At 44.2% G+C, this 25,182-nt stretch overlaps 1 protein-coding gene across 1 annotated transcript in view; it reads left to right on the forward strand.

The window, feature by feature from the left end:
• The window catches only part of LOC147707489 (CD109 antigen-like), a 943,435-nt gene that overhangs the window by 853,833 nt on the left and 64,420 nt on the right, over positions 1 to 25,182 (forward strand). The window contains exon 30 of the mRNA XM_086926506.1: positions 2,816 to 2,952. Within this exon, the coding sequence (XP_086782632.1) occupies positions 2,816 to 2,952 (137 nt within the window). The remainder of the gene's footprint in view (positions 1 to 2,815; positions 2,953 to 25,182) is intronic.

Consider the following 25,182-nt stretch of genomic DNA (forward strand, 5'->3'; position numbering starts at 1 on the left):
AGTGTACCACCCCCCAAAGGTTGCAAGTGTAAGGATCCCCAATTTCGATTGGACAAAGTAGGAGGACCGGTTATCACACCACCTAATATTTTGAATTTTTGCTGTCTCCTATTCCAATTAATGTTCACGCCTCTTAATTTCAGGTTCTCAGGGTATCTTCATTTCATAGAACAATGAATGTTCTATTGACAAATACATTGTAGTCTTTTGACTTCTTCTAGTGGGGTCACACTGAGTTCCCTGGCACATCTTGGCTGTAGCTGCCATCTGGCTTGAGTTCAAGGCCACAGAGTTCATCTTCCCCCTTCAGAGTGACATGCGTGGAAAGGACTTTCAAGATGGAGTGATAAGTACCTCCCAGGCCCAAAGATAGCGATACATGAAAAGTAAAAGGAAATGGTTTTAGAACACAGAAATAAATGAATACACTGTATACCAGGAATCTCTACACTAACTCATTATTTTATAATAAACTATAGCATTAGGTTTAAGTAGTACGAACAGCTTAGCAAAAGCAACAGTGCAAGCCTCTCGCATGTGAGAACACAGAGCAGCCATATTAATACTAGTGCGCAGAAGCAACAGATTCCCTTCAAAGCTGTGAGTACGTCATGTCACGTGAGTATGACAGACACATGCGCAGTAGAAATTCCCGCGTAGCAGCAGCCATTTTTTTGCAAGCGTATTTGGATTAGAAAACACATAAGCAAGCTTCTCTCGGATACCCTGTGTAAGTGTAAAAGTGCACAAATTAGTAAAACAAACAGGTTGATGAAATAGTTAGGGTTATTCGAGGTTCATGAATTAGAGCAAGACGCTTCTCGTGCAAATCCTTGCTCCATCAGTACCATACCCATCACTTTGATTCCCTAGAAGAGGCCTTCAGGTTTTCGGGTCTTGGTGAATACATCTCTTCTGATCCGCTTCCATCAAGTATACTGCAAAAGTCAATGGAGAATAAAACACATCAGATTATGATCATCCTAGAATGAGCACTCAGCATTCGACCCTACTTTTGCAGAATGATGTTAAGGACCTACACTTCAGTACCCAAACACGGAAGCTGCATGTCCGGTGCTGGCTGTTAGAATCCTATCACCTTTCAGATAATGTTGCAGGCATCATCTTAATGGGTGGAAAGCCTACTTCTAAATCCATCTACACAGACTGGTGGGCTGTGTCTTCAGTGGTGTGAGTAGAAATGTATTGACCCTTTTAAAACTCACCTTTCCAACATCTTACTATTTGTGTTCCCTTCCATAGCAGTACCTAATAGTGACAATAAGTAAGGTCTACAGGCGCGCAATGCCCGTAGGGCTCAAAGGGCTTCAGCCCCCCTCGTGTGTAAGCCCGGGCTGAGACAGCTTTACGGGCACACACACACAGTTTTTGAGCTGCTGTAGGCTGGCTGGTCTGGCATCCGTCTTTTTGCAAGCGCACCCGAGTACTTCACAGGTCTTTAAAAGACCATTTACTTGTTAACTAGATGTTGTTTTTTCACCCCTTCTTAGAGCCACTGCCTCTCCACTCTGTCTATTGCTGGAAGAATTAGCCCCCCGAACATTTTATTAGCCCCCCCCCCCGAAATGTTCCTCTAGTTGCTCTTCTGAAGTTCTAGTAGCCTTGTCTACTTTCATGTGTCTGCCTGATCATCCATGACTGTTTAGATTGCCACTAGGGGAGCATTTTCTTAAATGTTTGTTTTACTTACTTTCTTCAACTTTATTTATAGTTCCTCTGTGTGTTTTGAACTTTGTTTTGACTTTCTTGGTTGCATCTCTATTTGAATTGATACTAAGTTGCAAGCCTCAACTCCTTTGTGTCCTCTGACCAAGAAAGACCGTTTGAGGGCATTCGTTCACTATAAGAGCATTGCTTCTACAACTCTTTCAGGAGCCCTCTCAGTTGCCAACATTTGCTGGCCAACTATATGACCATCTTTGCATACTTTTGCTAGCACTACTGCCTAAGGTCTCACACACAGTGACAGGTACTTTGCCCAAGCTGTGTTGCATGATTTCCTTGGTTAGCCAGCACTTGTCAATCCTGCCAACCAGGGAGGTACTACTTTGGGGCTCATTCATAGTGTGAAGAACCTGTGGCAAGGTCTATCCATCAAAGCAGAATCTTAATGTTGATAACAATATTTGTGATTGATTCTACGTCACCCTCACTCTTCCCCTATGAACTAGATCCATGATTAATAAGAACATATGTTGTGCAAAAATGTTTTCCCTGTATGAATCAACACATCAAGATGACCTGATGCTATTAGTAGAACAGTTCTATATGGATTACAATGTCAGTTATGGCACCCTGTCTTTGGTGTGCTACTGGGGCAGTATGTTTCCTGTGTCCCTCATCATGAATCCCTGTTCAATATAAAATATTATTTTCCCGCTATATACATCCTATTCTATGGTGTAGTGTATCCATAAGAAGAAGAAAGAATCACCACAGATATGAATATGTATGAATAACTGTATTTCTCACTGATGTGGCTCTTTTTTGATTCCTTTCTGCATGTCTCATTGGGGTGCAGAATAAATATCAGGAACTGATGCCAGCAAGTTGTTGGTGACTAATGTATTCCAGGGATGTCATGTCTGAAGGTGGAGTTTTGGTAGATGGTAAAATGCCCTTGTTTCTCTGCTGCACTCTTATACTCCAATATAAAAAAATAGATATGCAGCTGCTGGATCCAGAATATGGTAATAACCAACTGAAATTTTAAAAAAATAACACTGCTAACTCAAGAAAGCTAACATAGTGATTGAAAACATTATTGTATTAAAATAAGTGCTTTACCTTGCAGCTCAATGTAATCTACAACGTCAAACCTACTGCTAGGCGGAGAAGAGGCACAGATATCACTGATACATTTTCATTGGATATTACAGTAGAGGACAATAAAAGCGATTTAAATCGCATTACTGTACATGTTTGCACAAGGTAAGACTTACAATGGAAATAAGTATTGCTTAATAAATATTGAAAACTATTTTTCAGAATGTAAAATGATGGTTATTATGATTAGTTTTATCCCATTATATATCTTATGACATCCAAAGATGCTGTGATTGCTTGTCAGATGAATTCTCTATGGTCTGTGGACCTCTTGGGCAATAAGGCAATCCTTATGTCAAGAAATACTGTTATTTATTGAATCACAGGAGCCAGATATTAATGCAGACTCACTGAAGTGCCACTTTCCCTTTCATTTATCTACTCGTTTTCTCAGTTGTGTCGTGTGCAGAGAAGCCTCCTCAGAGTGCTAGTGCTAATACAGTGATTTACCCAACTAATCAGTTACTTTCCAGTGGGTAAAGAGTTGTTAAATGCTCTTAGAAAGGGAATGCATGTCTTCTAAAATCAAGACCTCAGAGAATGAAGGCTGTTATGGTTTTTTGTTTCCTCGGATCTTCATGTACAGAATTCCAGGATAGTGCAGCTATGATCCATATAATTTTGCCTCCTCGGTTTATAAATTGAAACTCATTTGTGGGAAAATGTTTGCGCTGCTTAATTAGATGTTTAGCATAGTATCAACTTCTAAAAGTAGAGTGAGCAGTTGTCCTTCCATGATTTGAAAGACATTAAACTGTGTGTTGTATGAGATAGCGAGGTCGAACGGTTAAGCCCTTTTCCTTAAGGTTCGTTGTAGAAAACTAGCATGTCTGTCTCACACAATAATATCTGAGCAGGCCTCTGTCTCATTAGAAATAGAAATAAGATGTTCTTTCGATTATGTATAAACGCTTAGTTAATATAAGCCCATAACCCACAAAACAGTCACCCTGTGTGCAAATGTATGTGATACTTTGTATCTCAATTTGTGGTATATTGTCTGTGTACATCCCTCTGGAAATTCTTCTTTGTTGTAAGGCGAGGCTTTTTTAAAGTTTGGCAGTGCCCTAACCTCTGCTGCCCTGCAAAACTACTTTCCGCCATATATAGAAGTCTCCACCTTCCTAAACTAACATTACAAATCCAAAAACTACTGCAATAGATCAGTGTTAGTTTAGCCAACTATCACTTGCACCTCGTTATACACTGCTTATGACCTCACATTTTACATCACTCACGGCATGTTAACTGACATCACTGTTGACATCACTGAATTGATTTGAATAACAACATTGATTACACTAATAATAAGATAATTGAATAATTCTCATATTGTGCTATAGGCTTCCAAAAGGTAAGAGTAATACAACAGCTTAAATTGATGGCTTGATTTTTAGGTAGGTCATGCTCCCAACCCTGAGCAAACACCTTGTGCATCACCCAAAACCCAGCATACAGCTAACACCAGCTGCACATTGCCTTCAGAGATGCCCTGCGCTAACCCCACCATGTATGTCTCTGAGGTTTTTTGATCATATTCAGCCATCTTCCCCACTGAGCACAGCTTTTGGCCATGCGCAATGGGAGGTTGGAAGCACCTTCTTCTTCTCCAGACATTCCCTGAACACAACCCTGCCACGGGTGCCCAAACCCCTGCTATCCACAGTCTTCGGCTGTAGCAACAAGCCCTGCACCAAACCCTATAGCAGACAGACATCACGCTATTGTTTAAGCCATGTCAAGCTGGGGGGTTGGCGGCTGGGTCCATATGCCCAAGCTCCTGTGGGCAGCCAAACCCCCACTGTGCATGGTCTTTGGCTGTGTGCACCTAGGGGTTGGCTGCAGGGCCAAGCCTCCAACCAGGCCCCGGTGCCAACTTTGCTACAGGTGGCAAACCCCCACACATCCTTTCACTGTACTTAGCGGGCAGTTAGCTCAAGTGCCCAGCCTCCGGCCAGGCCCTATGCTGAAACTTCCGTAGATGCCCATCCCTACAGACTCAGAACTACATTTCACCTATTAGTTTTAAAAACATTTCACTGTTACTGGTACTGGCACTCAGGCTTCACTCCCAGAAAAGTGCCATGGTACATTGGAAGCTGCCCCTGGAAAAGCTTGCACAGTATTTTAGTACCATGGGGCGATGCTTGTGCAGAAGGTACTGCAGGAATACCATGGTTTCTGCAACATACGCTTTTTTAATTCGTTTTAGCATGGTGAGGTTCCTCTGGGTCCCTTCCACAAGTGCCAGTGGGCAGGGTGTCCCTAACATGGCCTCTTATACTACTTTTGTAATCAAATCCAGGACACAGGTATCTAGCCTTTGAGTCCTATTGAGGCCAAGCAATCATAACTATCTATACCGCTGGACCAGTAGCAGTCCCGCAGTACCAAAATGGGTAATTTACAGTACCACAGGAATCCCATGGGAGCAACCGTCCAGAGATGCCTAACTCTTTAACCCATTTATGACCACCCAAGCACCTCTTTAAAACGAAACTTCTCAAAAACAGCTAAAAAAAATATACACTAAATATCAAAAAGCGTGATTTCTGAATGAAGTTCTAAATTACTGCCAGATTTGGGGTATTTCTATTCAACTGTTTTTTATGCATCGGAAAGCAAAGTTTCCTTTGAGAATTAACATGGGAAATCATTGTTTTTGGACCTCCCTTTTTCGTGGTCCCTGCATGACAAATCACCCTAAATATTCCAGGAAGGAGCTGAGCTGGTTGAACAAGTTTATGCAAGGTTTTATGCATATTTATCAAATTTTGGCAAATTTGTTTGCAAAACAAAAAACTTTCCTCCTATAGAAACACTCATCTGAGGTAGGGCAAAGCTTGCCAGGCTCGAAGATGGCTGTGATTTAGGTGAGCCCCCTTGGACTGCTACATTTTTTAAGCCCACATTCTCTCCCTCTAGCGCTGACACAGCCATAGTGCATAGAGCTGAGGAGAACCTCGTCTGCATGGCGCTCAATTTGGGCTTGCACTAGTAAATGCCCCATTGTCTGGAGCTTTGCAAGTAGATTCTCTTCTAAAGCATATAAGGCACTGGGGTCCCAAGGCTCTAAAGGGCTTGATGAGACTCAGTGAAGGGAAGGCCACGTGGCCCCTCCTCCCCTTTAAACAACATAAGGCCCTGTGAGGGGTTTGCCCTTACTTTGCACTTACTTTCATTTATTCTCTGAAAACAACAAGGTTAAATTAACGTTTTAGTTAGGTGAATATGTCAGTGACAACATTAACATTTTGAACTAAAAAAACACAAAAATTAACTATAACATATTATGTCACTCATGATGATATTAGGTATGTTAGGTTTTTTTGTATAGCACACAGCTGCCTCAGAGAAGAGGTGTCCCAGCGTTGCAACAGTGTCAGAAGAGAGCTAGGGCCAGACCGTAGGGAATAAAAAGGTTTTGATAGCCTTACAGAAGGACAACAAGCAATCTAGCCAACGGATCTGGACAGGGAGGGAGTTCCACAGTTTAGCGGCAAGATACTGAAACGACCGCCCCCCACTCTGAGCCGCTCCACCCGGGGGACCGTAGCCAGGAGATGGTCAGCAGAGCGTAGCTGGCGGTTGGGTACATAGGGGACCAACAAATTAGACAGGATCTCGGGGAGGACATCTTTAGGGTTTTAAAGGTCAGGCATAACACTTGAATTGGATCCTTTGAGGCATGGGTAGCCAATGTAGGCGCCGCAAAGCTCCCGTCGTAGAACAGTTTCTGGGGAGCCTCAGCAGGACACGGGCAGCAGCGTTCTGGACTCGCAAAAGGCGAGTCACTTCTGCCTTGTTGGCACCTAACATAAGTGAGTTAGCGTAGTCTAGTCTGGACAGAATAGTCGCCTGGACTATCAACTGGCGGGTGGGGGGGGTCGAAGAAGCTCAACATGGGCCTCAAGCCCCGAAGAAGTCCAAAGCAGGTACCAGCAATCTTTCTGATATGCTCCTGAAACCCAAGAATGGAATCAAACCAGATCCCTTGATTTTTTACTGCCGTCTTAGGGGCCGGGGCGTTGCCCAAAGATGCCGGCCACCTATGCGTGCTCCAGAGCCCCTTATCTCTCCCACCAGCAGCAATTCTGACTTATTGGCGTTAAGTTGAAGGCAGTTGGTGGTCATCCAGTGCACGACCGCTGCTAGGCCACAACGAAATTGCGCAGCGCCCGAGTATGGTCATCAGAGAGGGCCACCACCAACTGCATGTCATCGGCATATGAGACCATGGTCAAGCCGTGATCCCTCGCCACTGCCGCCAGGGGTTGGACGTACAGGTTAAACAGGACAGGGCTTAATGCCGAGCCCTGGGGAATCTCCTGCTTGATGGAATGGCGTGTGAGAGAAAGAGGGGGCGAAACCTGTAATGACATGCCATGTCATATTCTATGACATCATTTATGAAAACCCTGATGAGATCTCAAATTTATGAGACCAGATCACTATGGCAACAGACATTGCCTAACTTAGGGCCTCATTAGGATGGCGGTAAATCCGCATCCTCCGGGCCGGCGGAAGCCACCGCCAGCCCAGAGGATGCAGATTCACCACCGCGGCCACAGAATACACCCACCGCCAGATTAGGAGGGTGGTGGGATTGCGGTGGGCCCAGCGGCGGATGGCAGGTCCGTCCGCCGCTGATCCGCGGGGTGAGGAGGGCCATTTGGTGGCGGTGTCTGCAAGACACCATCAGCCAAATTAGGATGTGCATCGTCACATGCTTTTCCACGGCGGCTTTTCCACCGTGGAAAAGCATGTGGTCTTTGGTGTTTGGGGGCCCGTTGTGGGTCCCCGGGGTGTCGGGGGGTGGGGGGAGTGCACATGGGGGGTACCTATGGTACCCCCCAGCATTTACATGCACAAAGTGGCAGGCACCGAGCGGTGCCTGCCACTTTGTGCATGTAAATGATAAACATGCATTTTTAACCTTGCGGCGGCTTCTGCTTCAAGCAGCACCCGCCGCAAGGTTAAAGATACAGGATGTGACCGCCAGGGTGGCGGTCACATCCTAATTGCACCAGAGGGACTGCTGCTGCCCCTGCGGACGGTCCCTCCACCTCGGGGGTGGCGGACGGATGCAAGTCCGTCCGCAATCCTAATGAGGCCCATAGTAACTATAATGTGGTTGTATGGCCAGCATAAGCATCATGAAATTTCAATTTCCACACGAAGGGGGGTTGGTCAAGATCTAGGTTCTGCACAACCTAAAAGCTGGTTAATTAAGAAAATACTTTCCAAGTTTATTTAGGGAACATTAACCATATGCATTTTGTGAAATAGCAAGGCTGCTAAGTTTGAAAGAAATACTATTTCTGGAAATATCAAACAGAAAAATAATGTCCAAAAAGTTATAAATGCATGGTTCTCATATTTACAGACAAGGGACTGTATCATGGTAAATGCAGATTTTAATTGTTTGCACCCGGCACACCTTTAAAAACACAAACAATGAACAGCAGCACATTCCTGTGAAAAACGGAAAGGATTATTTACAGCTGTTCCATGTTTTCACGGTGCAGGCGTGCAGTGCACTATGAAGGGGAATTAGAGATCCCTTTGAAGGAGGGTGCAGTCCCTGCAAGGGGATGTCTGGGGGGTCATAGGTCCCCTTTCCCACCTCTAGAGGGCTGTTCTCAGGAGGCGCACTGTTAGTATTACAGAAGTGGCAGGACAGTCGTCTGTGGCCCCTTCTGTAATACCCAAGTGCCTCTGGGGTATGTAGGGCAGGCTTGAAAGCCTGTTGCGCCAAAGGCACTTTCTGTACTACAGGACCAGATGTGAGTATTAGACACGGTATAGAAACACATCGAAGCTTTGTGAAATAGTTAATACAATAGAGTATATTTACCCTCTAATACTATAACATCATACTTAAAGATAGAAGCATGTGCTGGTGTTGACAGATTTGGTGTTGACAGATCCCATTTGGGTGTTTACCAAAATCGTTTTTTTGGTAGGTATTTAATTGAATTCAGTTGTATATAATATTATTTTACATAATATGGTTGTATTAAATATATTTTTTAATCAGTATGATACATATTAGATATATTAGTAATATGTTATTAGTAATATATTAATATTTGTTTTATTATAGTTTGTAAAGTTTTACTTCATTATTCGTTTTCAAATTAAATTAGATATTGTTAATAGGTTGCTGGTTTTCTATGGGGTTATAGTAAGACGTTTTAAAATGTAAATTATTGGTTTTATTTAGAATTAAGTTTGATGAAATTTCATTTTAATTGATAATGCAGATTAATTAAATGATAATTTAATAAGTTGTGGATTTTTTATTTATTGTTAATTGGTTCATCATTTTATTTAATTACCTTAATTTAAAATGTATTAACTGTTTTCATTGTAATTGTTTATTTAATAATTACATTAATATGAATATTTTCCAGTTTTATAATATTATTTATTTTTTAAATATTTTGGATTGCCCGTACTTGTTATTGAGATTAGTGAGGAGAGATGAGTTTTAAAATATTTCTAATATTGTCTTTTAGGTTTTACTTTTTACTTTTAATATTACATTTGTATTTTTTTAATTTTGTGTTCTTTCTATTATATTTAATGGTACATTTATTTTTTCAAATATGTTTTGCATTGTGTTGGTCTCTAGCTAAATGTTTTATTCAAAAACCTTAAGAGTGGGAATAGTAAATCTGATCACCACAAAGTCCTACACATTTTCACATGTTGCTTAGATTGGTACTGATATTGTAAAGCTGACCCCACCAAAGTCAAACTCTTTCCAGCACATGAGTAGCGCGCGCCACAAGGCTTTTAACCATCAGGCTTCCGTTTAATAAAAGAACACATTATTAGTCTTAACTCTTTTTAAATAAATTGTGATTTTAACTTTGTACCTTGCTCTGAACTGTTTCTACCTGTGACCTCCCCAACTTGATTCCGTTCCGCTGTCTCCGGTCCGTCACAGCTTTCGGTGCCGGTTGTACGGAGGGACGCGACTCCTCCCCCAATCACCTCACTTCATGCCCCGGGTACTTAGGACAGATGGAGGCCGGCCGTGCAGTAGGTGCGCCGCCTTCGTGCTGTAGTTTCACCAAAGGCAAGACCTTCTGCGCCCGTCCGCGACCAGAACGCGGCAGGCGCCAGCCATGCTGCCGGTTGGGAGAGCGAGGAGGAGGACATACGCTGGTCTCGAGTCGAGCTGCTATCTCTCAAAAGTACGGCTTGTCCTGAAACACACCAGATTGACCGCGCAATGACTATACTGCCTGACAGTTGCTGCTCAAGTGGTCAGGCGCTGCAGGTCTGCAGGTAAAGAGCAGCACTGGGAGAGTTACTCCACAGGGCACAGCGTCTAAGCCCACTGACACAATTAGGGCGTTGCCTAGTCAATTGCAGATCCCTACCAAAACATGCTGATGATGTTTGGTTAGTCTTAGCTGAGACTACTTGGGATATCATGTTCTTAACAAAAACCTGGCTAAATGCGGACTCTGTGGCAGCGATTGCCCATGCCATCCCGCCGGAGTTCAAAATGTTCTAATGAAGAGGGCAACAAAAGAGTGGTTGGGTTGGCCATCATTTTTAAAGACTTGTGGACGCTAGTTTCCTCTGCCCCACTCTACATGCAGGGCACAGAAGGCCTCAATGTCTGCCTTCAAATCAACCCCTTATCCTCCTTTTCGGGCATCCTCATCTGTAGACCGCCTGATTTTGCAGCAAATGTATGTCAGGATCTCTTCGATCACATTGCTCAAAAATCGCTAGTTCATGCCGATTTTATGGCCCTTGTCGATTTTAATCTGCTTGTGAATTAACCCAAATGCGCACAAGCAGCTCAACTGGTCTCTTCCCTGGAAGGGGCCAATCTTATGCAACTGGTATCCTCACCTACCCATAAAGCAGGCCACACCCGGGATCAAGTCTTTTCTAATATTTCTTCTATAGGTACAATGACACCATATTCTTTGGTGTGGTTGGATCATTACCCGATTCCTTTTTCGATTACTCTGACCAAACCCGGCCAGGCCAAGGGCAAGCGCACTAATTTAAAAATAAATTGGAAAAATCTGACTGTAGCATCTCTAAGCCCAATCCTACAAGATAATTACCCTTCTCTATCTCTAGACCCCAATGCAGATGCTCTTGCTATCAGTCAATGGATCTCCACTGTGGTGGTGTCCGTTGCTCCGGCCAGAATGGTGAAGTCCCTAAGATTGTCCCCATCTGCACCCTGGTTCTCTGATTCTCTCAAAGAAGCAAAATTCAGATGTAAAAGACTAGAACGTCAGTGGAGAGTAAGCTACTGCGACCTAGCTAAAGTAACTTATAAAAATGCATTGAAAGATTTACTCAAGTCACTAAAAGTAGTCAGGAGAAGTTATAATGTCTCAAGTATCCACAAGGCAAATCACTCCAGTAAAGAGGTTTTTTAAGGTGGTACATACATTTTTAAGCCTAAATCATTAGAGATTGGAGTGCAACCGTCCCCAGTTCTGTGTGAAGACATTGCAAGCTTCTTTGATAACAAAATCTTAAAGGTTTATGACTCCTTCTCAGCACCAGAGGCAATGGAGAAGTCTGACACACCATTGGGAGCTGCGGAGGTTCCTACGTTCACAAATTTCACACCAATTTCGCATCAAGATGCATTGGCAGAAATTCAAAGATGTAGATCAGGTGCCCCAGATGATCCATGTCCTTCGAAACTTTGAAAAATGCTGTCTCTTTCTCTTACTGGTGCGCTATCTCATATCTGGACTTGAAACTAGCATTTTTCCAGATAAATGGAAACACATTACCCTTCTCCACCTGAATAAAAAAAAGCAAATGGTGACCCAGGAGATCTCAACAATCTCAGGCCAATCTCACTGCTGCCCGCTCCGGGAAAAATGTTAGAGAAGTTGGTCCAGCGCCAACTGACTAACTTTATCTAGAGCAATGCCTCTCTGCATGACACACAATCTGGTTTCGGGGCGGGTTTTAGCACGGAGAACGCTCTCCTTGAAGTGGGTGAGTCAGTGAGATGGTCACTAGACTCAGAAGCATCAGCGTTTCTGGTGCTCCTGGATGTGTCTGCAGCATTGAACACTGTCGATCATGTCTTGCTGATTAAGAGACTACAAGACACAGGCTTTGGGGGGAAGGTGTTGGCCTGGATGAAATCATATTTGAGCGGTCGCACTCAGGGAGTCGCCTTACCACCATTTGAATCCAAACCGAAACACCTGTGGTGTGGCGTCCCTCAAGGCTCAGCGCTGAGCCCTCTACTTTTAAATCTGTATCTGGCTCCGCTTTTCTCTTTGATTTTCACCTGGGAGTGAAGGTTATTTCCTAAGCTGACGATACCTAGTTGGTTTTCGCTTTTCAAGAGTGGACGGTAGAGGCATTTAAGAATTTAAAAGGGGGCTTGAGAGACATAGCACTCTGGATGAATAAAAACAAACTAAAACTCAATGCAGGAAAAACAAAAGTGCTGTTTTTTGGAAAGGGCCCAGTGCCTGCTCCAGATCTGTGGTGGCCATCAGAAATGGGACCTCCGCCCTCTCCTGCCACTAACATAAAACATCTAGGTGTGAGATGGGAGGCTGATCTCTCCTTCTCGGCTCAAATTCAACAGGTCTCCTCTACTTGATTCAGCAAATTGGGAAACATTGGAAAATTTTTACATTTCCTGCCAGAAGACTGCTGTAAATCTGTAGTCCATGCTGCAGTCACATCCAAGCAGGACTACGCAAATGGCTTATACCTTGGCCTTCCTAAATATTCGTTTAGATGTCTCCAGATGGTGCATAATGCGGTTGCAAGACTGATTAGACGTATTCCTTTCCGGCATCACGTCTCTCCACACTTACATGAGCTTCATCGGCTCCCAGTAGCCAAAAGAATTGAATTTAAGGCGATGACTTTGGCTTACCGAGCCCTTAAAGGAAAATGTCCCAGTTATCTTAAACAAAGACTTTGCTGTTATAAGCAAAATCGATCTCTGCGGTCAAATTCTCAGAATTTGCTCTGTACTCCCTGCTTTGCGAAGGCCCATTTGGCTGGTAGAGCGTTCGCAGTAAGAATGCCCAAAATGTGGAATGCCCTGCCTGGGAACCTCCGCCAAGGTAACACAGAGACTTGTTTCAGAAAAGCGCTGAATACATGGTTCTATAGTCTTGACTAGGCTAGGGTTCAGTGCTTAAACCTCCCTGCGCGTAATGCCTGCGGCTAGAGAGCCGGTACACCTCTGTCTTTGAGGTAGCTGTTTACGCTATACTAGCTCCAGTATTGTTATTAATATTATCATTATTATTTCCATACCTTTGCTTATTTTGGAGTGGGATTAACTAATCTAACCCCTCCAAAATCAAACACTTTCGGTTGCTTAGATTGGAGTGGGAGTAATAAATATAGTCCCCAAAGTCCTGCACTTTCCCTACTGTTGCTTACGTTGTAGTTCGAATAATAAATCGGATCTCTCCAGAATCCAACACTTTCACAACTTTTCCTTACATTGGACTTGGAATAGTAAATTTCATCCCTCAAAAATCCACCAATGTTGCTACCGTTGCTCAGATAGGAGTAGGACTAGTAAATCTGACTATTCGCTGAAGAAAACAATAGATTCTTGATAAGTTGCAATTATCTTCTTTATTAAGTTCCAGGTAACAGAGACCCCAGCCAGCCACAGCAAAATCCAACAGCCGACTGAGCTAGAATGTCCTACAATTATATCCTAGCAGCCAACTGCACATTCCAACATGTGAAGTCATTATGAGTACACTGTCGGGACCTGTAGTGCTTGTGCCCCTACCGTGCCTCCATGGGTGGAATAGAAATACCTATTGTGCGGTAAGAATAATTTTTTAGGAAGTCACCAGTGGTGGAAATGAGGTAAAGGGAATTTAGGTAGGTCCATTTCAAGATGGCCTCCAAGATTACAAAGAAAGCAGACAGGTGGGGATTGCAAGAATTCAAGCGTTAAGGGATGTGCATTTAATCAGTAGTGAGATGCTAAGATGATGGCTAATATTGTGACTCAGCATTTGTGGTTTTGCGCGGTGCGCAACGTTCGAGGAGTTTAGTCAGCAGATTGACGGGTTATCGAGCACGTTTTCAGGGAAAGAGTTCAGATTTTTTTTTTCGTTGGTGAAAGATCTACGCCGTTATTTGTGGCAGCAGCATGTTTGCACTACTTAATGTATTCTGTTACAATCGGGGACGCAGTTCTAGTTGGATGCAGGGTGGCCCTTGGCCCTTTATTTTTTGTAATTCTGTTGTGTCTCACGTGCCTTAATCATATTTCACTTTTTTGGACCAGGTGGCTATGGTGGATTACTTGCCATTCTTTTTAGATCCTTACAATTTTGATTCTATTATATTTCCAACCATCCCAGGTAGCGAGATCATTGTGAGGCATTCTTAGTTACTGATGATTGATAATATTTGAATTGCATTGCCCTTTGAACACTTATGGGTTCCTAATCTACTTTTGGTGCAAACGTTTGTATGACAGAGTGTGTGTTAGGAAACATGCATCAGTTCTAGTTCATCTTTGTCTCAAATGGGTATGAATGCCATCTGAGTACATATTACATGAAAACTGCTAAAAGATATATCACCCTGTATATAATACTATAACTATGTTTATATTCTGACAGGAGATTCTTATTTGGTGTGACCATTTCAGTTAGCTGTTTGTTTTTGTATGCAGGTCTCATTCCCTGGTGTGCCTACCGTAATTCACTTCCCACCATCTAGCTACTCTAGTGCTCTGTGGGTATTAGATGATGGAGTCAGAGATGCTTGAAATTTGGCTTTTGGGAGGCACTGTTCCTGAGGATCTTTACGCCCTGACAAAAATAGTAGACACACGAAGTTACGAACCTCCCAGGCATTACCAATCAGAATGGCCTCAATAGTTGATTTATGTGCCATGTTGGATGGGTTGCAGGGGAAAGTGGCAGTGGCTAGAGCAGAAACCACAGCATTAGTAAACCGGGCAAATCAATTACAGAATAAAATGGAATCCCCAGCTAGCACATCCTCTTCTAGAAGAGTGGCAGCAGACATTAATCAATCCTCTCTTTCGGTAGAATCAGTAACCATTCCCCAGTTAGTGCCTCTAGCTCAGCCTGAGCATTTTCTATGGAGACCCTGATAAAGTACAAACCTTTTTAATGCAGGTACAGTTGCACTTCATGGTGCATTCTCACTCATTCCCTGATGCCCAATCAAGAGTAGCATTTCTTATTTCATACTTGGGAGGCAATGCAGCTGTGTAGGCCACCCCTTTAGTGAATAAGGATAATGATTTATTATATAAGTGTGCACAATTTAGATCTGAGTTTGAGAAATATTTGATAGGACAGTCACCAGAGATACAGATTGGGAATTATTAGAACTGTGTCAAGGGAATACAGATTTAGTAACAAATCTGACATAGTTCAACAGATGTGTGGCTGAAACTGCATGGGCAGAAGAAAAGAGAGCAGCATTTTACCATCAGGGGTTGAGAGACAAAATGAACAACATGCTCAGATAGAACCCCAACCTGATGACTGTTCAGAATTAATTAACTTAACCTTTCGTTTGGATCACTGGTTTTCAGAATGAAAAGACAAAAGAAAAAGAGTTGAATCAAAGACATTTTATAAATCACACCCAAACTCCTCCTTCTGAGCCTGAAGAAAGGGACACAAGAAGCAGAATGGTCTGTGTATTTATTGTGCAAGAAGGGGCATTTTATAAAAGATAGCCCTACACGCCCTAAGTCCAGCCGACCTCGAGGATCTACAAAACTAGAAATCCCATTACAAAAGCAGGAGAATGTAATGGGATGTATCAATAATGCTCCTGAACATGTGAAAGCCAACCCCTTGCAAAGTACAGTTCCAAACCTTGGAACTGAATGAAAGCAGAGCTAGAAACACTGAATCATACAAGACAAGTGGTAGGAACCTATGGTGGACTCTGGTGCCACTGGTAATTTTCATCAACAGTAAATATCTCACACAGTTGTGCATAGAGATTTGTGATAAGGATAAAATGGAGATGGTTAGGGCAGTGGATGGCAAAACACTATTTTGGTAACACTTTATTGTTGGAGTAATAAGATACACCTTTAAGAACAGATACAATTTGATGTGCTTGATACATCACAATCTAAATGATTTTGGGTATGCCATGGCTCTCTTTCCATAATTCTACTATCGACTGGAATTATAGGTCTATTGAATTCTTATCACCTTTATGTCAAGAAGTCTGTATGGTAAATTGTAAGAGGGAAAAGATCCATACCTGTTTGCATCATACCACTGTGGCAGCATCAGAGAAAGAAATTATATTACCATTACAGTATCAAGAATTACAAGATGCTTTCAGTTAAAGTAGTGCTGAAACCTTGCCGCCCCATAGATCCTATACATGTCAAATATATTTAGTTCTGGGGCAACACACCATGTAGTTGAATCTATGCACTAACAGAAAGAGAAAATCAGTATCTCAAGGAGTACATGGACAAATATTTACATAATGGATATATATGTCCCTCAAAGTCTCCTGCTGGTTCACCACTCTTTTTCATTCCAAAGGCCAATGGTGATCTAAGAGTCTGTGTTAATTATTGAGTTTTGAATGTGGTCACAGTAAAAATAGTTATACTTTTCAGTTTGTTGGACAAAGTTCAGTCAGCTAAAATCTACATACAATTAGATCTTAGAGGAGCTTACCATTTGGTCTGTATACAAGAAGGGGATGAGTGGAAGACTGCATTTCACACTTGATTTGGCTTGTATGAATATTGCTTAATGGCTTTTGGGTTATGCAATGCCCCTGTGTTTTTTCAATACTTATTAAATGAGGAATTAAGGTCTTACTTAGATCAGTTTGTGATTGTCTACATAGACAGCATTTTGATCTATTCACAATCAGATAAAGAGAACATATCAAGCATGTCAGAACAGTATTGGGAGTGTTAGAAAAACACAGGTTTTTTGCAAACCATCCAAATGTGAGTTTCACATTACAAAGGTAGAGTTTTTGAGATTTATCCTAACACCACAAGATAAGGCAATGTCAGAGATAAAGAAGCAGGCTGTTAACCCCTTCGAGGCTGATGACGAGCTGGGCTCGTCATGGTGTAGCCTCCTCAAACACTGATGACGAGCCCAGCTCGTCATGTAAAGTGCGTTTTTTAAAAAGTCAGCATATGAGCAGAATCAGAGCAGCGCGCATGTGGTTAAGGAATGGCCTACTCCCCAAGCAGAGAAAGATGTGCAGATGTTTTTGAAGTTTGCCAATTTATACTGTTTAACATTCCTCAATTTTCTTCAGTCGTTGTTTCAATATCTCGACTGTTTTGAATGAACATTCCTTTCATATGGTCGCAGGAATGTGAATTTACATAGGCTCCTGTATTAGCACATCCTGATGTAACCAGACCTTTCCAAATAGAGGCAGACGCCTCGAATGAAGCCATAGGAGCCATCTTATCACAACTAGACACAGAAATAGGACAACTGCATCCTGTAGTCTTCATGCCGAGAAAATTCAACCCTGCTGAGGTCAATTATACCATAGCTGAAAAAGAGCTTTTAGCTATCCATTTGGCTTTGAAAGAGTGGAGGCATTATTTAATGGGAGCCCGACATTCAGTTACTGACTATGCAGCTCATAAGAATTAGCATTATCTGAAAATGGCTAAAGCTCTTAAGCCCCAGAAATTAAGTTGGTGTTTTTGTTGTTGCAGAATATGATTTTATAGTAACATATAGGCCAGGAGCAGAGAATAGAAAGTATGACACATTGTCAAGATACAGAGAAGGGTAAGAAACACCTCCTTCAGAATACTAAATCCCAATCATTCCCTCACAACCCATTCTAGGGGTCACTATTGTACATATATTTCTGAATGAATTTAAACAGTCTTTGACACTCACAGAATTAGCCAGATGGGAAAGACAAGAGGCCTATAACAGAGGAAGGAAGGGCTACCTTTTCATGGGCATCAGTTGTTTATCCCCACACCATCTTAGAGAACCTTGGCTTTGCAGTGGTGTCACGATACTCCAATGTCAGAACATCCTGGAAGAAGTAAGACATATGAAATAATATTCAGACATTTTCTGTGGCTGTGGTTATGGCTGGATGTACAAAAATATGGGAACACCTGCTATGTACATGCCTACCCCAAGGCCGATAATTTCAAACCTAAAGGGTTTTTAATCCCTTTAAAAACGCCTGAAAGCATGTGGGAAGACATCTCTGTTTATTTTATAGTGGGGTTACCCGCATACAAGAGATATGATGCTATTATGGTGGTGTTGGATAGATTGTCCAAAATAGCCCATTTCATTACATGCAGAGTGGTGCTTACGGCTCCACAACTAGCTCAGTTATTGTTAGAGCATGTGATAAAATTACATGGCCTTCCGCGTACAATCACAGCTAATTGAGTAGCACAGTTTACTTCTCAATTTTGGAAAGCTTGGTGTGCCACTTTAGGTATTCAGATTTGTTGGACAAACAGAAAGAGTAAATAAATGTATCAAACAGTACTTTCATTACTACCAAAAATATAACACAACAGCTTGGAAGGAAATGATTTGTAAAACGCATGAATGTAAGCCCATATCAAGCTGGCCACCGAGATTACAAAGAAAGCAGACAGGCGGGTATCACGAGAATTCAAGCGTGGGGGGACATACATTTAATCAGCAGTGAGACACTAAGCTGACGTCTACCATTATGGATCGGCGTTCGTGGTTTTGAGCGGTGTGGGACGTTCAAGGAGTTTAGTCTGCGGGTCGGCCTGTGTTTGGCACGTCTTCAGGGAAGGAGTTCAGAGGTTTTTTTTATTCATTGTTGGTAAAACAGCTGAGTCCAAATTTGTGGCAGCAGCATGTTCACGCTACTTAATATATTCTGTTACATTCGGGGAGGCAGTTCTAATTGGGTGCCAAGCGACCCTTAGTCCTTTATTTTTGAATTTCAATGTGCCTCATGCGCCTTAATCCTATTTCTCTTTCTTGGACCAGGTGGTTATGGTGGATTACTTGCAAGAAGAAGAGGAATAGGGGAACCCGTTTTTTAGTGATAATGAAGTGCAGGGAGAGCAGGGGTTCCTCCTGTTGGAATTTAGGGCCCTCACACACCCCGCTGGGTTTCATGCTTCATCATAGGGCTGCTCCTCATCAGGTCGGCGCTGCAATACCTGACAGGCTCCCTATGAGGGGCTCTTTGGCGGAGAACTTCTATTACAAATTGCCGTATGGTGCCAAGGGGGTGAGGGGCCTAAACAGTGTATATGAGTGAGTTAAGGTGTGTGACACGAAGGAAGGTTAAAACAGAATTGGGAGTACCAATGAAAACAATAATAATCAAAAGGTCTCCCCACCTGGTTAAATCAGTACCATAAATTTAAACTCTTGAAGGGCAACTGCCCACTTAGGAATCCTAAGGGACACAAAATCCACACTTTTCTTTGAGAATACCTCCCTAAGGGGCATTGTGATCTATCTTAATCTCAAATCTGCGCCGTCAAATAAATTATTTTAACTTTCTTACCTCCCAATAGACTCCCAATGCCTCTACCTTAATTACAGAGTAATTAAGTTCTGCTACTCTCAACCCTCAATTTCTAATTCTTTCTCGCATGACTGACCAGAGAAACTTCCTCCATTTTGTCAGAAAGCTTCTCATACACTCCGTTTTCTCAGCAAAGTGTGTCACAAAATTGTTATAAACCATACTCAGAAAATTACAACTTATTCCTTGTTTTGAGATGAGCACAGATTTTTGATAACCTCTACCATCCCAGTTTTTGGCTTGATACCAGATGCTGTAACTAAATGACCCAGATCTCCAATTTTGGTCACATTGAACTTGCATTTTTCTGACTTCAGTGCCAGTCCACTATTTCGCAATCTTTCTTTTGTAACATCTTTTTATTGATTTAAATAAACAGACAAACAGTTGGCAAATCAGCAATCGTTGAGATATGACATGACTATGCACATTTTTTCACAGGGGATACAGAACAGCAATATTTGTGATGGATCAGATATTCAAGGTGGCAGTGTTACATTGTCGAGGGGAGCAGTTGGTGCAACACAAATCTCTCCTCTATAGGCATTCCACTTCGCCCAGACTCAAGACCATTTTTGGGGGTACCCCCTGGCAACATAGACCGTTTTCTCACAGAACATACGCCAGTCAATGTTTCGCTTAAATGTTACAACAGTAGGGGTACCAGTCCTCCCCATAATTGCGCTATGTCTCTTTTGGACACCGCAGCTCCTAGTGTGACCCATAGCCTCTGCGCCCCAACCAGATCTGTGGGTTCCCAGACGTTTAGGAGACATCGTTTGGCATCGGGGCAGACAGTTTTATGCAAAACCTCACTCATGATCCCATGTATCCCCCTCCAATACCGTTGAATTTTCTCACACTCTCAAAGAATGTGAATAAATGTGGCCACTTGCCCACAGCCTCGCCTGCAGTGTGCGCCATCGCCCTGCCCCATGCGAACCATCTGCGGTCCTGTGATGTATACCCTGTGTAGGATTTTCAACTGTCTCAAACGGAGTCGCACAGAGATCGCGACCTCTCTCGTCAGTGAGATTGCCTTCTGTGGCAACAGCCCATCCAATAGTCTATCCTCCAGGGGAAGGAGTCACGGAGGGGGAGTCCCCGGTGATTGCGGTGGTTAACGCATGTCGGATTTGTTAGTATAAGAAAAAGTCGTAATGCTGTTTTAACTGGTTGAAACTGTGTATTTTACCATTTACCCAGAGGTCGCCCACCCGGGAGATACATATGAGGTCCCATTTATCAAATCCCTTGGAGCTATGCAGACTGCCAAGTAGCTCCGAGTCCCACAGGGGTGTTGCTAGGGTAAGTCTCCGACTCAAACCCAGGCTCTTGTTGACTGCGTGCCACACTTGGACCGAATGAGAGGTGCGCCCAGTATGAGCTGTTTCCTGGGATTAGCATAGAAGGCTCTATTGTACGTCCCACCCGGTAGCAGCCATCTGTCCATGGCATAACCTAGGTCCGCCGGAGCACGATACGTACACTGGTTGATGGCTGCGAGATGAGCCGCCCAGTAATATTTCTTAATGTCTGGGAGACTGATGCCTCCATCGTACCAGTTGAGGGTTAATTTGGAAAGCGCTATTCTTGGTCTTCTGTCCCAAAGTAGTTGTCTCTGTAGCTCTTCGATCTGTTTGAAATATCGCGCTGGGACCGTAACACAGTAGTTTTGCAGTGCATAGAGGAAGCGGGACAGGGACATCATCTTAAAAAGCGCTGCTCGGCCAAGCAGCGAGAGAGGGAGCTTACTCCAGTGTGCGACGTCGTGACGCAGACACTGCAGCGGGTGGAGCAAGTTCTTCTCATAGCGTAGCCCTGGGTCTGTAGTAAAAAATCCCTAAATAGCGGGATCCATCTAACACTATCTGTATCGGACACTCCCTGGGGAGAGACAGGGTTGCGCCCGATAGGGTGTATAAAAGCGATTTATTTCAATTTAGAGAATAGCTTGAGTACCTACCAAAGGATGTGAAGATATCTAAAACACTTCGGAGGGATTTTGCAGGCAAGGTCAAATAGAGGAGGATGTCGTCTGCGTAGAGTAAGATGCGATCCTCCCACTCTGCCGGCCATTGCATACCGCGTATGGCCAGATCGCTCTAGGCCCAAGCCACCAAGAGCTCCAAAGATACGGCGAATAGAAGGGGCGATAGCGGACACCCCTGTCTGGTGCCTCGACCGAGTGCAAATGGCTCAGATCTTTTGCTGCTAACCACCACTTGCGCGGGGGAGCAGCGTAGAGGAGCCGAAGCCATGATATAAATTGTGGGCCAAAGCCCAACTTGAGAAGTGCAGCAAATAGATAAGGCCATTCGAGAGTATCAAACGCCATAGATTCATCTAAGGACAGAATTACCACACTTTCTTGGATTGTTTCGGCCTGCTCAATCACTCCATGCACTCGTCATGGGTTCAGCGCCGTGTTACGGTGCAGCATGAATCCGGATTGATCTGGGTGTACCAGGGAACTAATAACTCGTGACAAGCGGGTGGCCAGGAGTTTGGCGAGTATTTTAGGTTCGGCATTGATTAAAGAGATAGGTCTATCAGAGGCACACCTGTCTTTTGGCTTGCCGTCCTTAGGGATGACTACTATTGATGCCAACCTCTGGTCAGGCGGCAACTCTCCCGCCTCTCTACTGTCTTCGAACATGGCTTTCAGGTGTGGAGCCAGTTTGTCTGGGTGCAGCTTATAGAACTTAATGGGCAATCCGTTGGGCCCCATTGCCTTCCCCGGTTTGAGGGCCCTAATCGCTTGCACAACCTCGTCGTTGGTTATATCACTCTCTAAGTAGCTTCAGTCATCCTCTGAGAGGGCCGGGAGGCTGATATCCCTGAGGAGTTCGGACGCGTCTGCCACCGACAGCGACGTGCATGTCCAATACACATTAGAGTAGTGCGCTGCAAACTCACTAGAAATGTGGATTGGGTCTGTAATCTTTGCACCCAAGTCGGAGATAAACTCCGGCACCAGGCAGTGAGCTTTCTCCTTTTTATTTAGACAAGCAATACGTTTCCCATCCTTGTCGCCCCATTCATATACCCTACCGTCCCTTTCACTTCCCCAGGACTTGGCACGGTCTGTGGCAATGGCTTTGTACTCATCTGTTTTTAGGCGCAGGAGGTGCGCCGATTCCGGAGAAACCCCCTCCTCCCAATTTCTGCCTCTGGGTTCAGAACCTCCCTCTCTATTTCCTCGAGTTCCTGGGCGTTTTCTTTCCTGACTCCCGATATGAGTGAGAGAACCTTCCCTCTAACAACAGATTTAAAAGCTTCCCAGAGCATGCGGGGAGAGTCAACGGATCCGAGGATCTCCTGAAAGTAGCAGTCCATCGCTGTTTGCAAGTCTGCTCAGACCGAGGATTGGCGTAGATACCAGGGATTGATGGGTGCCACCACGTCGATTGGTTGATCCCCCAGCACTATTCTCATTCATAGGGGAGAGTGGTCAGAGATAACGTGAGCCATGTGGCGGACCTCTTGCGAGTGGAGTAGGTGGGAGGCCGGTAGGAGTAGATAATTGTTTCGAGAGAAGAAGTTGTACTGCATTTCTTCAAGATGGAATGCCCTCCTTGTGTCTGAAAGGCTGAAATCCTCAAGGAAGTCTGGAAGTCAACTGTCAGAACGCCTTGCGGCATTGGGGGGCTGGCGGTGAAGTGTCCCTGAGGAGACCGCATTAAAGTCCCCACCCACTAGGAGTATGCCCTCCGGGAGGGAGAGGAGTAGCGTGCCAATGTCAGTGAATGTTTGTGCCTGCAGCCCCGGTGGGACATATCTCGACACTAAGGTCAGTGTCTTACCCTCCCATCGTCCTGTAAGTGCCACATACCTCCAGCGGCTATCTGTATGTGTAGTTTGAACGGAAAAGGGGAAAGAATGTTTGGCCAAGATCCCGACTCCCCTAGACCCACTATTGTGCCACGAGCCTGTATCCCCATCTATTTAGGGCTTTACACATGTTCCTGACTAGATGCGTTTCCTGCAAGTGGACCACCTCCGGGGAATGTCTCTTTATATACTGCAAGACTATGGTGCGCTTCACCCTGTCTCCCCATCTATTCACATTCCAGCGTATTATTGTAAAAGTTTTGTCCCAGTTTGTCCTCATAGTAGAATACCAGAAGTGGATCCACACCTAATTGCCAAATCAAAAGGTGATAATACACCCTTGTCAACTGAAATCAGTGATGCTGACATCACACCAAAGAACACTCCCACCCCTCCAACCCCTTCCCCAACTTCCCCATCCCTGCCTCCCTGCACCTTGGGTGAGAACCAGCCCATTGAACTAACTGCGCCCCCAAAAAATACAAGTACAAATTAAAGGGGGGGGGGGGTAAAAGGTCCACCCTCCCCAACCAAACCCCCCCCCCAATAATAAAGGAGAAAAAAGGGGAAGGAAATTATTTACTAGTCTCAAAGTGGGAGGCCACCAGTGTCCAAGAAAACCGGCATTGCGCCATCAGTGGCCACCAGTACAGTGCAATAGTGCGGCCCCACCCACCGGGACTGTCACATGAATGGTTTAGTCTACAAGTGCCCCAAAGGCTTTTCAGAAAACCTCCAGCCCAAGGCCAAGAGAAGTGGCAACATTCCTACCAGTTCAACGTGAGTTGTGCTCCCTGGCATCTCTCCAGCCCTCCAGCCAATCCGCTATCGCCTCCGGACATTCGAAGAACCACATCTTTTGATTTGCTTCTATTCTCAGTTTGGTCGGGAAAAGCATTGCATACTTTATCCCTTTGTCTCGCAAGGTCTTTTTTATCGGCCAAGAACGATCTCCGTTGCTTCTGCACTGCCTGCGTGAAGTCTGGGAAAAAGGTCACTGTCGAGTTTTCATACCTAAGAGGCAGTGAATTCCTGGCATTCTGCAGTATCACGTCCCGATCTTTAAAGTTCAGTTGTCTCACCAACATAGGATGGGGGGCTCCGGGTTTTTGTTCCCCTCCGGGACTCAGTGCCCCCCTTTCAACAACAAAGAACTTCGAGAGGCCCCTAGGCTGGAGATGATTGAGTATTAGGTCTTCAACAAATAGGTCCGGCGCATCCCCTTTCGCTCTTTCCAGAACACCAATAATGCGCACGTTATGCCTCGTGGAGCGCCCCTCATAATCATCCAGCTTCTCTTCGGCAAACCATCTGAAGGTGTGGAGAGCCTGAACCTCTGTCTGAAGCTGTGTGATGTCCTCCACTAGACTCTTGGAGGTGATTTCGAGTTGCTTGATCTTCTATGGGGTTTTGGCGAGGTCCGCCCGAATTAAAGTTACCTCCACCTTGATGGCATCCGTGCGCTGTTCCATGGATGTGCGCACTCCCGCAATCGCCTCCATTACGTCCTTGAGTGAGATCTCAGCGGCTTTGCTTCCCAGTCCGCCAGTCTGTTCTGTCCTGTCTGCCTGCTCCAGCACCGGGCCCTTGGGGCAGGTGTACTTATCGAGTTTGCTTTGCTGTGCCGCCTTTGATCCCCTGCCACTCGCCATTGCCGCAAGTTCCAGGGATTTCGGCCATCAAACCTTGAGGTTTCCCACCAAGGCCCTCTCAGGATATGCTCCCCAGTGTGTTTTTGGTAGCCTTCAGGTCTCTTATATTGCCACACACGGATCTACCACCACCGGGCGTCAGGTGCTGTGTTGTATTGTATGCCCGTATTGTTATTACTGTGCTGATGAATATGTTATTCCTTTTATGGCTCGTGGGCAGTGCGAGGTTTGGGATGCACTTTGGAGTCAGTAGGTTTCCTCCCCAAGGTATTTACTTGGAGTTGTGCTC

This window comes from Lissotriton vulgaris, chromosome 6 (genome assembly GCF_964263255.1).
Source record: "Lissotriton vulgaris chromosome 6, aLisVul1.2, whole genome shotgun sequence".
Lineage (NCBI taxonomy): Eukaryota > Metazoa > Chordata > Amphibia > Caudata > Salamandridae > Lissotriton > Lissotriton vulgaris.